Source organism: Cervus canadensis, chromosome 23 (assembly GCF_019320065.1).
Source record: "Cervus canadensis isolate Bull #8, Minnesota chromosome 23, ASM1932006v1, whole genome shotgun sequence".
Lineage (NCBI taxonomy): Eukaryota > Metazoa > Chordata > Mammalia > Artiodactyla > Cervidae > Cervus > Cervus canadensis.
This window is the reverse complement of record NC_057408.1, coordinates 2,603,444-2,616,566: the sequence shown is the minus strand read 5'-3', so window position 1 is coordinate 2,616,566 and position 13,123 is coordinate 2,603,444. Positions and strand designations below refer to the sequence as shown.

Below are 13,123 nucleotides of genomic sequence, written 5' to 3'. Positions count from 1 at the left end.
AGCAGTTAGGTCTAGGGCCTGTTTTGAATGGACTTTTATTGAATTGTGTGAAGTAAATTTCACTTTTTTCTTTACAGATATCCCGTTGTTTCTGCAACATTTACTGCATTAGATCCATTCTTTAAAGAGCCTCACAGATTTGCAGTGATGTTTTAGTGCTTTGACATAAATCAAGTGACTATATAAGTGTGGCTCTTTCATATTTGTGCAGTTTCACACTGTCTTGAATACTACAGCTTTACAATAAATCTTAACGTCTGGTAGCATACATTCTTTAATTCAGTCCTTTTTAAGATTCTACATCCTTTCCATGTAAATTTTGGAATCAACTTGTCTGTTTCTACGAAAAAAAAATAGGCTCACTAGGAGTTTGATTGGTCTTTCATTAAATCTACAGATTTGGGTAGAACTTAATAATAATGTGCTGCCAGTGTATGAAAATGGAATATATCTCCATTTATTTCAGTTTTATTTTTACATTTTTCATCAGTGTTTTGCAATTTCTAGACTATAGGTTAGTTGTTTGGTTAAGTTAATCCTTCTGTTTCCTGCTTGATGTGATTGTAAGTAGTTTGTTAAATTTTGTTTTTAATTGTTCATTGCTAATATTTAGAAATATAATTGAGATTTTGTATGTTAACCTTGTGTTTATTCATTGACCTTACATTCACTTGCTAATTCTAATAATTTATTTGTAAAATCTTTTGAATTGAATTGTCTACATAGATAATTGTGTCAACCACAAATAATGACAATTTTACTTCTCCCCTACCAGTCTTTGTATTTTCATTTCTTTTTCTTTATTATACTCTCTGGGACCCCAACTACAATACCAAACAGAAGTGGTGATAGTTGGTAGCCTACTATAAGTGAGAAAATTGCTGTGTTAATATGACAGTGGAGATATTCTGGGGGTTTCAATTAAGTGTTGATGGGATTCTCTCTTGATATATTTAATGATTTACTATTGTTTTGATTTGAACTTTTGGTAGTTTGTGTTTGTCAGATTGATTGGTGTTCGTTTTAATTGTATTGAGCGTCCAGTTTTTTGGTGGTGGTTCTGGGTTTTTGAGGGGTGTGTGCAGGGTCTTCGTGGCCGCCTGCTGGCTTCCTCTGGTTGTGGCAAGTGGGGGCTCTCTCGCCGTGGTGCACAGGCTTCTCATTACCGTGGCTTCTCTCGTTGCGGAGCATGGGCCCGGGGCACGGGCTCTGTAGTTGCGGGGCACAAGCTTAGCTGCCTCGCCGCAGGTGGAGTCTTCCCAGGCCAGGGATCAAACCCGTGTTCCCTGCGTCGGCAGGCAGATTTTTAACCATTGGACTACCAGGGAAGTCCATGAAGGTCAAGATTTTGGCATCCTCTAGTTGTTGTTCTCAACTCTGGACATTTTTGCTCCCAGGGGGACATTTGCCAATGTCTGGAGACACTCTTGGTTGTCACAACTGGGGGGAAAGAGTACATCTGACATCTAGTGGGTAGAGGCCATAGATGCTGCCAAACATCCAACAGGGTATAATACAGCCTCCTCTCACAATAAAGCATTTTTCAGTAAAAAATGTCAAAGGTGTTGAGGTTGAAAGACCTACTCTGATTCAGTTCCTTCATTTGATAAGAAACCAAGACCCAAAAATGTGAAGTGATTTGCTGTTACCTGTTTTAAGTAGCACAGACACTACCCTTCCCATATTTATGAATAAAAATAATTATCACTACTGTCAGATACTATGAAAAAGTTTACATATATCATCTTTATTCCCCAAAATGGTAAGCATTATTCTCCATGTTACAGATCAGGATAAGGATACTGAGGCATACAGTGCTTCATCCATTAATGAATTTATTCAGTAAGTATCTAGTGAAAGGTCCCAGAGTTTGTTTGGGCTTTTTTTTTTTTTTAATAATTTTATTTATTTATTTATTTTATTTTTTGGCTGTGCTAGGTCTTCATTGCTTTGTGTGGGCTTTTCTCTAGTTGGGGCCAGTGGAGGCTACTTTCTAGTTGTGATGTGTGGACTTTTTATCGTGGTGGCTTCTCTTGTTGCAGAGCACAGGCTCAGTGCGTGGGCTTCAGTAGCTGTGGTGTGTGCGCTCAGTAGTTGGGGTTGCTGGACTCTAGAGCCCAGACTCAGTAGTTGTGGCCTATGAATTTAGTTGCTCCGCGGCATGTGGGATCCTCCCACCCCAGGGATCAAACTCACGTCTCCTGCATTGGCAGGTGGATTCCTTACCACTGAGCCCCTGGAGAAGTGCCCCACGGCTTGATTTTGATTTTTTTTTTTTTTTTTGAAGTAAGAAACACAGTGATGAGCAAAACTGATGGGCATAGTGGAGATTATATGCTAGCGAGGAAGACAAACCAAACTCAGCTGAGTAAGAATTATCAACTATGGAAAGTTGATAGAAAGGAAAAAAGATGAGATGGAGCTGAACTGTGAGGAGGAAGTCCACTTTGTAGGGAGATTGGCAATGGCGGCTTCTGTGTGCTGACTTCAAGCTGAGATCTGACAGGTGAGCAGAAGAAAGCCGTGTGCAGAGTATGGGGCAGTGTTTCAGGAAGAGGGAACACCGTGTGGGGGCTGAAGCAGGAAAGAGTTTGGCCTTTTGGTGTGTAGTCAGCAATAGGGAAGGTGTCCTGAGATTGGAGATGTAAACGGTGGCCAGATGAAGCCAGGCCTCACTGGCTGCAGAGAGGACTTTGGATTTTATACTCTTTGCAGTAAGAGGTTATTTTTTTTTACGCTGAGCAGGGACATACATGATCTCGCCTGTACTTTTAAAACTCCTTCTATTGCCTGTACTACGGGTTGGTATAATAGGGCAACAGCAGAAAGCAGGAAGACGAGTTGACTATTGCAGAGGTTCAGCTGAGAAAGTAAGACTGGAAACGTTTTTATTTTTCTTTTGGACTTGGAAGTTACTGGATATGCTAATAAAGGGATATGGAAGGGTGAGGGAAAGTAAAAACTTAAGGTTCACTGCTGGGTTTCTGGCTTGTGCAATGGGGTGGATTTACTAAGTTGAGAAAGATTGGGGGAGAGTCGTTTGGGGCAGTGGGAAGAAAAGGACTCACTAGTTTGATGTTGGGCAAATGGGAAGCTTCTGGCAGTTGCTTAAGCTGCCATGTAATTCATTTCCACATGCTCCATCTTCAGCAGAAATGGTAAAAAGTTGCTCTTGTTTTTGTTTTTTTTTCCTTAGAAAAGTGGTTTTCTGGAGTTCTGGGTTCCTGCTCTCCTTGGTCTCAGCTGGCATTGCCGGATGATCTTGTAAAATGGAGTGTGCTGGACTTGGTGTTCTTTACCATCCCTTTCAATAATGTGCTTCCTGGCTAGGTCTTTTTTGTAGTTTTTTCCCTTGGCCTACATGGAATTTATAGCCAAGGATTTCTGCATGAGGCCTTCTTGATGCCTTTTTCCTTGTTTCTTGTACCTCAATGGACTTATAGTCAAATAGAGATAGAAAATCCTCAGATTTCTTGTCGATGTGTTACTTCTGATAACAAAGAAATCAATTGCCCTGCCTAGGAAGTGTACAAACACATCTAAGTAGTATGGTGTCTATTTTCTCTTATTTTTGGAAGTGTTAACTATTAAAAAAAAAAAAAAACTTTTAATCTGTGTCCTAGAAAATAATTTACCTTTCAGTCTACCCTGAACATGCCTTGGCTCTTGCTAAGATTCAGTAAATCTTCTACTATACAGAGAAGAATGACAGAAGCAGGAACCACTTCCCTGAGAGATGCCTGTCTTCTCCAGGCCCATGTGGAACCAGTTCCCATTTAGAGAAATGCAGAGGAACCCACAGCTTCAGCCCTTCCAGGGAAGGCTCTAAAGCACTGCCTGGGAATTAAGTACACACATCCATCAAGCTGATAAGTCTTACATCCAGTTAATACATAATAAAATATTAACAAAGCTAAATCAAGTGAGTTTTTAGTTTAGCTGTGTAAGTGAAAAGCAATTTTGAGGTCTGTTGCATAAAGAATTCCAGTTCCGTGGTAGAGTAGCAAATAAATGGGATTGGGGGCAGGGTGACAAAAGGGGAGATAGATAAATCACTCATTATTCTCTTGTTTCGATCAGCTGTGGTTCTTTAGGGCCAGCATAGTGGCCTTATCAGGTTTCCTAACCGTTGGATTTTAAGATCTGCTTAAGAAATAAATTTGTATTAATATTAGAGAATAAATTTGAAGGATCCATCCTGTGCTGTGAGCAATTCGTAGTAACTAACAATAAGACCCTGTAATAGGCCAGTATTGGTTTTTACTTAATAAAATATTTAATCATAAATGTCTGAATCCTGCATCTCCCACAGGAAGGCATTTCCATGCCCACTGACAAGAATAATTTAGCAGTTTCATAGTTGAGCGCTTAATTACTCATAATTGTGAAGGGTAAGATGTGATGAATTCTGCCTCAATGGACATACTAAATATTTTAACTAAGTAGATGACTTAAAGTAAATTAAGCTAGTGAGATCATTTATTCCATTGGTTAAAAGCAGCTTAGGAAGACAGTCATGTCCCGTATATGACTCGATGATAATGGGTGTGTGACTCTTGCTGTGTGACTGTATGTAGGCAGCAGTGTTGGGATGGAAGGCAGATTATTTGTGGATGGGATTGTGGGGCTTGGGGGATTTCTTTTGTTATGTTTTGCCTGAGTCATTAATGAGGATCCTTAACTGTATGCAGTTTGGTTCTCTAACGAGAAAACTCTTCATGCCCTTTCAGTTGGTGTGAGAGTGTTTGTCCTACATCAGGAAAAAGGAAGGGACTTGACATTTCCCCTTAAGCCTTACTGCTTTGTCCTTCAGTGAAAATGGCCTGATTTTCAGAGTAACAGCAGAAGCAGTCAAAGGGTAAAATGAAGAGGGGATGATACAAGCAGAAAATATTTGTAAAATGCTCTATGAAATTTCTGAATTAGAATCTTACATTTTGGAGTAGAGAAAAGAGGGAGCCAGGTATTTTAGGAGTTAGCTAAACGTGTCACTGCACAGCAGTTGAGTCATATTATAACAGGCTCAGGAGCCTCCTGCTTACCATTAGGGAGGTTGAAACAACTTGTCTCATTAAGTTAAGCTTCTTCCCTCGAGTGTCTTATTTAGCTTTACTTCTCTTAATTCTCTTTCCCTGATGAGTTGGGTAAAGTGTCTGAAACCACTAAAGGTAAAAGGTTGAAGCAATCCCAAATTTAATAATCTATCACCTTTCTTTAGTGTATCTGAGTGTAATTCCCAGCAGTCCTAGCAAATTCATTAGAAGACAGCAAGTCATTAAAAGTTAATATGAAACTATTTGTTTCTGTGAGTGAATAAAACCACTTTGTTGTAAGTCTGACATTCTTTTCCACTCATAAAAAAGCCTTGCTTTTAGCCAATTACCATTGTCTCTGTCTGTCTAGGTTACTCCTGGATGGAGCGCCTCTGATAGCAATCCACAAAGCCAGGTATTACAAGAGGAAAGATGGCTTAGCCCTGGGGCCTGGACCATTTGTAACTGCTTTAGAGTATGCCACAGATACCAAAGCCACGGTCGTGGGGAAACCAGAGAAAACGTTCTTTCTGGAGGCGTTGCGGGGCACTGGCTGTGAACCCGAGGAGACCGTGATGATTGGAGATGTAAGTAGAAAAGCCCAGGAAGTGCCCTGGGCTCACCTGTCCTGCTGGAAGGAGCCAGCTTCAGAGCACTGCTTCGAAACACAAGCAGACCCGTTACTGGTGATTGTCAGATGGTAATAAGAGGCCGCCCATAAAGCAGGCTTTCCAGTAGTTGCTTACTGGTATTCTAAAGAACTGAAATGTTGATTATTTCTGACAATCTTCATAGTGTGATGAGATATATACAATTCAAAAGACCACCAGATACAAGACAGTTAAATGCTTTATATGTATTTTTGAAGAAAACTTAAATTTTTTTTTGACTATTCGTTAATGCAGAGACCACCTGTACCTAAAGAGTTCTCTCACTGTTGATTTTTTTTTCCTAGTATATGCTTTATGGAAGAACTTCCCAATTTGCCACAGATAGCTAAAGATAATGATTGCCCAGGCCTTTGAGTGGCAGGGCTGGCCCTGGTGACCAGATGTCCTAGCCAGTGTGACCTTTGGCTATGAGCACATTGTCAGTTTACCCTGGTAAGAAAGGCAATACCAAAGAATGTTCAAACTGCTGCACAACTGCACTCATCTCACACACTAGCAAAGTAATGCTCAAAATTCTCTAAGCCAGGCTTCAACTGTACGTGAACCGGGAACTTCAGATGTTCAAACTGGATTTAGAAAAGGCAGAGGAACCAGTGATCAAATTGTCAACATCCATTGGGTCATCAAAAAAGCAAGAGAGTTCCAGAAAAACATCTATGCCTGCTTTACTGACTATGCCAAAGCCTTTGACTGTGTGGATCACAATAAACTGTGGAAAATTCTTCAAGAGATGGGAATACCAGACCACCTGATCTGCCTCCTGAGAAATCTGTATGCAGGTCAAGAAGCAGAAGTTAGAACCGGACATGGAACAACGGACTGATTCCAAATAGGAAAAGGAGTACGTCAAGGCTGTATATTGTCACCCTGCTTATTTAACTTATATGCAGAGTACATCATGAGAAACGTTGGGCTGGAGGAAGCACAAGCTGGAATCAAGATTGCCGGGAGAAATATTAATAACCCCAGATATGCAGATGACATCACCCTTATGGCAGAAAGTGAAGAAGAACTAAAGAGCCTCTTGATGAAAGTGAAAGAGGAGAGTGAAAAAGTTGGCTTAAAGCTCAATATTCAGAAAACTAAGATCATGGCATCTGGTCCCATCACTCCGTGGCAAATAGATGGGGAAACAATGGAAACAGTGAGAAACCTTATTTTGAGGGGCTCCAAAATCACTGCAGATGGTAATTGCCGCCATGAAATTAAAAGACGCTTGCTCCTTGGAAGAAAAGATGTGACAAACCTAGACAGCATATTAAAAAGCAGAGACATTACTTTGCCAACAAAGATCCGTCTAGTCAAATCTTATGGTTTTTCTAGTAGTCATGAATGGATGTGAAAGTTGGACTGTAAAGAAAGTTGAGTACCGAACAATTGATGATTTTGAACTGTGGTGTTGGAGAAGACTCTTGAGAGCCTTTGGACTGCAAGCATATCCATCCAGTCCATCCTAAAGGAAATCAGTCCTGGGTGTTCATTGGAAGGACTGATACTGAAGCTCCAATACTTTGGCCACCTGATGGGAAGAACTGACTCATTTGAAAAGACCCTGATGCTGGGAAAGATTAAAGGCAGGGGGAGAAGGGGACGACAGAGGATGAGACGGTTGGATGGCATCCCTGACCTGATGGACATGAGTTTGAGTAATCTCCCGGAGTTGGTGATGGACAGGGAAACCTGGCGTGCTGCAATCCATGGGGTCACAAAGAGTCGGAGATGACTGAGCGACTGAACTTACTGGGAAAACATTATTTTCTATGTGTGCTGTGAGGGGAAACCACTGGAAAGCACACTACCTTGTGGTCAGTAGGTGGGAGGATTATGTTTCAATTTTGAATAATAATGCCTTAGGCTGGAAGGGCCCATCGAGATTGTCTGGTCCAAACCTCCTCACTTTACAAGCTGAGAAACCTTAGCCCAGAGAGGTAGGCCTCATGACGGAAGTCCCAGGGCTGCTGAGTGGCATGGCTGGAAGTAGGGCCCGAGGCCCCAGGCTCCCTCCAGAAGCAACTGTAGGTCCCGCTGTGTTGAACTGTGCTGCTGCTCAGGGACCACAGTCCTCCTGACTGCCCCCTTCTGCTAGGTTCCTGCACCAACACCCACCAGATATCACTGGACTCAGTCCTGCTTTGAAAAACCATCTTTTCAGTAACAACTTGTCCCTCTGGCAGGCCTTTAGCTGACTTTTCTAGGCAAATGTGTATTCAAGAAAGTGGTTACCTTAGCCTGGAGATTTCAGAATTCTTTGTCCCTGGAGACCCTGCTATTGGCACAACATGGAAGGTGGGAAGGGCATGCGATAGCAGAATTCAGCTGCACGGAGGGTTGTTGTCTGAGAGAGGGGTAGCTTTCCCTCCCTTTTCATGTCTACATTTTCCCACCTCCTTCTTCCTTTCCCTCTCCCCTGTCTTGCCTGCTTCAACAAGGCAGGTTTAGATGCAACAGAAAAGGTTTTGAGTTAGACCTTGAGTGAAGATTTTGACAGAAATTCTGAGACTCATTTCCAAGGGTGGTTGTTAAATTACATGAATGATTTTAAGGGAAAAGTTTTTCTTTGAGCATGATCTGAATAAATTCTGCTTCTAGACATGAGATGGCAGGATTGATTTTATTGATGTTTCTCCCAGTTCTTGAATTTTTATTGCCTTGCATTTATCACAATTAGCTGAGTATATTCACCCCTATCTTGAGTAAGAATTGAAAAACAAGAGCTTCCCTTTTAAACTGGTCTGTTATTCCTAAGTGTGAAGACAGTCTCAGAATCTGTTGAAGTATACGATCTGACTTGCTTCCTCCTATTACTGACAGTTGGATGAAAAGTAAGGATAATGTCTTGCGTGGGCAGCATGAGAGCTGTCTTCTGAACCTAGTTCACTCACTGCCCTGCAGTTGGATCATTTGCCTTAAGAGCTGCCAAATGATAAAATATCTTTTTTCCATGATCTGCTTTAAAAGGAGATAGATGGGAACTTCCCTGGTGGTCCAGTGGTTGAGACTCTGCTCCCAGTGCAGGAGACCCAGGTTTGATCCCTTGTCGGTGAACTAAATCCCACATGCTGCAACTAAGACCTGGTGCAAACGAGTAAATAAAAATAAAAAATATTTAAAAAAAAGAAATAAGATGGACATGTGGCAAAACATGAAGGCTTGTCAGTGCCCTTTTCATGTTTGGTTACCAGGGTTACTACTCTGTTTTCTACCTCTGCCTCCGTGATGCTTCCCTTTACAGTTGGTGTGCTCCCTCAGACTATTACACATGGGTTTATCCTTTTTTATACCTCCCTCGCTCTCGTTTTAAGAAAAAACATGGGATTGCAGTTGGCCATCCCAGCCTAATAAATTGCTGGTAGGTTGGTTGGTTGGCGAGCTCATTGAAGACACTGGACTAAACGCTTCGTCACGCTTTTCTAGGACTGCAGAGATGATGTTGGTGGGGCTCAGAATGCCGGCATGCGGGGCATCTTAGTCAAGACAGGTACGTATCTTCTGTACAAGCTTTCTCTGAAACAGAATGGTAGAATACACCATTCTTAAAGAATAGTCTTTGAAAAAATGGCAAAGCCCACTGGGTACTTTAATTATTTTTCTGCCACAAAGCAAAAATAAAGTGGGCGTAGGATTGCAGGGAAGAAAGATGATGTGAGCTAGGAAGATCAGATCTGAGTTCAGAGGTGTTTTCACACTTTCTCAGAGATAGTCATACACAAGACAGTTAGCCTTTATATGATTTTATGGATATACAAATCACCAGTTGACCAAAAACCCATTGATCGTGGGGCTCTGTAAAAATATCCTTTCTTTTTGCACTAGGTATAAAATGATGTTGACCTCTTTGGGGACTGACTAGCTAAGTGATAACTTTGTGTTAATGTTGTTTTAAAAACACATAAAAAAACTTTTTTCTTGTCTTTTCATGTACTGTTTTAGTAACAATTTCCTATATCAAAATTAAGTAAACTGGGTGTGGTCCCTCAAGTATATTTAAGGAAAGGGAAAGAACTTAATGGGGAAGCCTCAGCTGATACAGTATCATGATGACAGCAGACCAGTTAGGTGTCTTGGGTCTAGGTCTCAGCTGTACACTGACTCTGAGATTCTGTCAGAACCCTTCACCTCTTGGGGCTGTTTATAGATGATGGGGCTGGACTGCTCCCTTGTAGCTCTGTGCCATTTTCCAGTGTGGAGTGTGATGAATAAAATCCTCTCAAGGTAAGGAAAGACAAGGCATGACAGCTGTGGGTGGGCGTGTACTTCTGTGCTGAGAACGTGATCAGCCTTTCCAGATAAAGTGAACAGGTCTCCCCCACACCTGCTGCCAGAGGGTACCTACTGAGCTTAGAACTAATAGCACATGTTTGAGGATGACACAGGGGTCCGTTCCAAGAATTGTCATCAGACTCTGATCAATTAAATAGCAGATAAGGGTTTCTGTGGGCTTCCCTGGTGGCCCAGCAGTTAAGAATCTGCCTGCGGAAAAAAAAAAGAATCTGCCTGCGTATGCAGGAGATGCGGGTTCAGTCCCTGGGTTGGGAAATCCCTGGAGAAGGAAATGGCAACCCACTCCAGTATTCTCGTCTAGAAAATCCCATGGACAGAGGAGCCTGGTGGGCTGCAGTCCATGGGGAGAGTCCGAGTAGTGACTGAACAGTAACAGCAGAAGATTCCATAAATGGCTCTTTGAGTTCATATGCCTGGCTTCATACAGGTTGTCCAGAAAAGGGAGGATTTATACAGTCATAGAAGACCTGCCACCAGGAAATTTTTAGAAAAACGTATATTTACTCATGACTGTGATGTTTGTTCAAGAAAATGTGGTTGCATGAAAGCTATTTTGAATTTAAAAACAAACAAACAAACACGAGATGCTTCTATAATTGAATAAGAGGTACTTCCCAGGCCCTGTGCGTGGGGCTGGCTTCCCAGGTGGCACTAGTGGTAAAGAATCTGCTTGCCAGTGCAGGAGATGCAAGAGACTCAGGTTTGATCCTTGGTTCAGGAAGATCCCCTGGAGTAGGTAATGGCAACACACTTCAGTTTTCTTGCCTGGAGAATCCCATGGACAGAGAAGCCTGGTGGGCTGCAGTCCATGGGGTTGCAAAAGAGTCAGACACAACTGTGCAGCTGAACACACACAGTGTGAACGAAGAGGGAAACAGTCTTCTCATGCAGGAGGTGTAGGGGTGAACTGGTGGAACCTTGCAGATGGTGACTCTAGTCACTTTAGAACTAACAGTGTTTTTGCACATTTCTCATTCAAAATGATCACCGCTTTCCCTGGAACATCACTTTGCTTTGATGGAAGCGAAGAGGATGACGGGACATATCAGGGAATCAAGAAAAACAGGCGCACTCATCATCTTTCCTTGTGTGTGAATTTTCAGATTCCTGACATTGACCATTTTATGATCCGGTCATTGAGGAAATCCACAGATAACTATTTCTATTCTTGCGTTCCCGTGAACATTTCCTTTCTTAGCTCACATAATTAAGGATTTACACCAAGTATTAAAACTGCTGTTCTACCAGTGTCTTGTGGGCCCAGCTCCCCCGAGCTGGTCGCCGTGGTTCTGCCTTCTTTTCTGACTGGCCGTTGGCTGTGGTCAGCCCATCACAGAGGGCTTAGAGAAGCCAGCAGCTCCACACAGTCACATCTAAAATGTCTAACTTAGTTATGTAGCTAAGTTCAGCTCATGAAAACAGGCCCATTTGTACTGTCCATCTTTGGTCAGGGGAAAAAAAAAAAAAAAATCCCAAGTAAGACCACTGTTCTGCAAGCGTACAGAGCTGCTGGTTCCACTGATGGATTTGAACTGAATGCAGTGGACAAGTGCTCAGCTTCCCAGTGTTGAAAATTACCATGGAAATTTTCACTTATTCAGTGGTCTTGAGTAATTTGTTTCTCAGTAACACAAGTTAAATGCTCAGTATACATTTGCTCCATGATTTGTTAATAAAGACTTTTGACTAGCCCTGACCAGAATCTAATTCTATTTAGCATGTAAAACAGTGACCTAGGAGAGACGGGATCACCCTTTGTCCAATGTTGTCAACATGGCTTCCAGCGTTCTGCCTCCGTGTACATTTATTCATCCAGGAGAGTACTCAGACTGCCGTGCTGAGTCAGGCGTGAGTGACGGTGGCCTGCTCCACTCACTTGGCCAGCACTGTTGAGCACCTGCCACATGCCAGACACAGTGCAGGTTGCTAAAACTTGCACACATACGTAAGCCGCTGTGTCAGTTTGTACTTTGTAGAAGCCCCAGGGCCAGACCAAGCAGAAGCATGCTGCAAGCCCTTCTCTCCATGGCTAAGAACCCTGACTTTCACACATTGGTCCTTAGACAACTAGATCCAAGGAGTGGGTGGTATAGTAAAAAGTAGTCATTAACTTACCTGTGAGACCAAGCAGAAACCTTTCAAAGGGTAACTCAATGGGATTTAAGCTTAAGAAGAAATGAGCAGGAGAGTTTGCTGTGTGGACCATGCTGTGGACAGGTGCCTTGAGGATGCTGGGGAAGTTTACCTTTGTGCGTTTGATGCTGGCTCCTTTCCTGTAGGAATTCACAAGTCAGCAAAGCAGGACAGGAGCAATGTCACCACCACAGTGCCACGTTGTGGGCTGGGGGTTTTCAGGCTTCGTGTTTGCTGGACAAAACCTCTTAGGTAGTTGTAGAAAACAAAAGGGACTGTATTGTAGAAAATGGTGAGCCTATTGTTTGGAAGCCTAGATTTAGGCAGAGAATACTGGAAATTGCAGAAAAATAAATAGAGGCTCACAGAAAGGGTGATGAGAGAGCATGCAGAAAGGGCAAGTGCAGAGGCCGCACCAAGGCCGCAGGGCAGATGGCCTCATCCCCAGGGCCTTGATAGAAGCAGTGTTCTGCACCCCGCCCCCCCACCTCCATCCCTTCTTTCCTTCCTTCTTTCTTTAATTTAACAAGTGCTACAGAATGCCTACCGTGTGAGGGGTGCTGAGTTGGGTGACTGAGGGCCGGGTAGGCAACAAGACATTTGGGGCTCCTTCTGAAGAGCACTGGGACACATTAAGGGTGTCTAAATGGGGGTCATGCACGGCCTGATGTACATGTGTCAGATCAGCTCTGTGACCCTGTGTGAGCACTTCCTCTGCTGTGCTGGGCTGTTCATTTGTGGGTCTTGAATTCCTCAGTGCCCTGCCGGGCAGCCTGTCCGCCAGCCTGCACGTGAGCACCGTGACCATCCGTCTCTCCCTGCCCGGCGCGCTCATTTGCCCGTTCACAGGCTTCCTGCTGGGCAGCAGCACATGCAGTCCCAGTCACCCGTGAGCTGACGAGGCCTCTGTCCTGTGGGGTCTGGGTCTCGTGTAAAAGCACTGATTTAATCACCGTCCGTGTCTTTAGGGCTGGTGGGGGAGGAAAACGAATTTCACCAGGTGAG

General features: G+C 43.1%; 1 protein-coding gene across 6 annotated transcripts in view; it reads left to right on the top strand.

Annotated features, from left to right (window-relative positions):
• Positions 1 to 13,123, top strand: part of HDHD2 (haloacid dehalogenase like hydrolase domain containing 2) — a 44,217-nt gene that overhangs the window by 27,545 nt on the left and 3,549 nt on the right. For all 6 annotated transcript variants that reach the window (XM_043443766.1, XM_043443767.1, XM_043443768.1 and 3 more), the window contains 2 exons: positions 5,404 to 5,620; positions 9,119 to 9,182. In XM_043443766.1, coding sequence (XP_043299701.1) covers positions 5,404 to 5,620; positions 9,119 to 9,182 — 281 coding nt within the window. The remainder of the gene's footprint in view (positions 1 to 5,403; positions 5,621 to 9,118; positions 9,183 to 13,123) is intronic.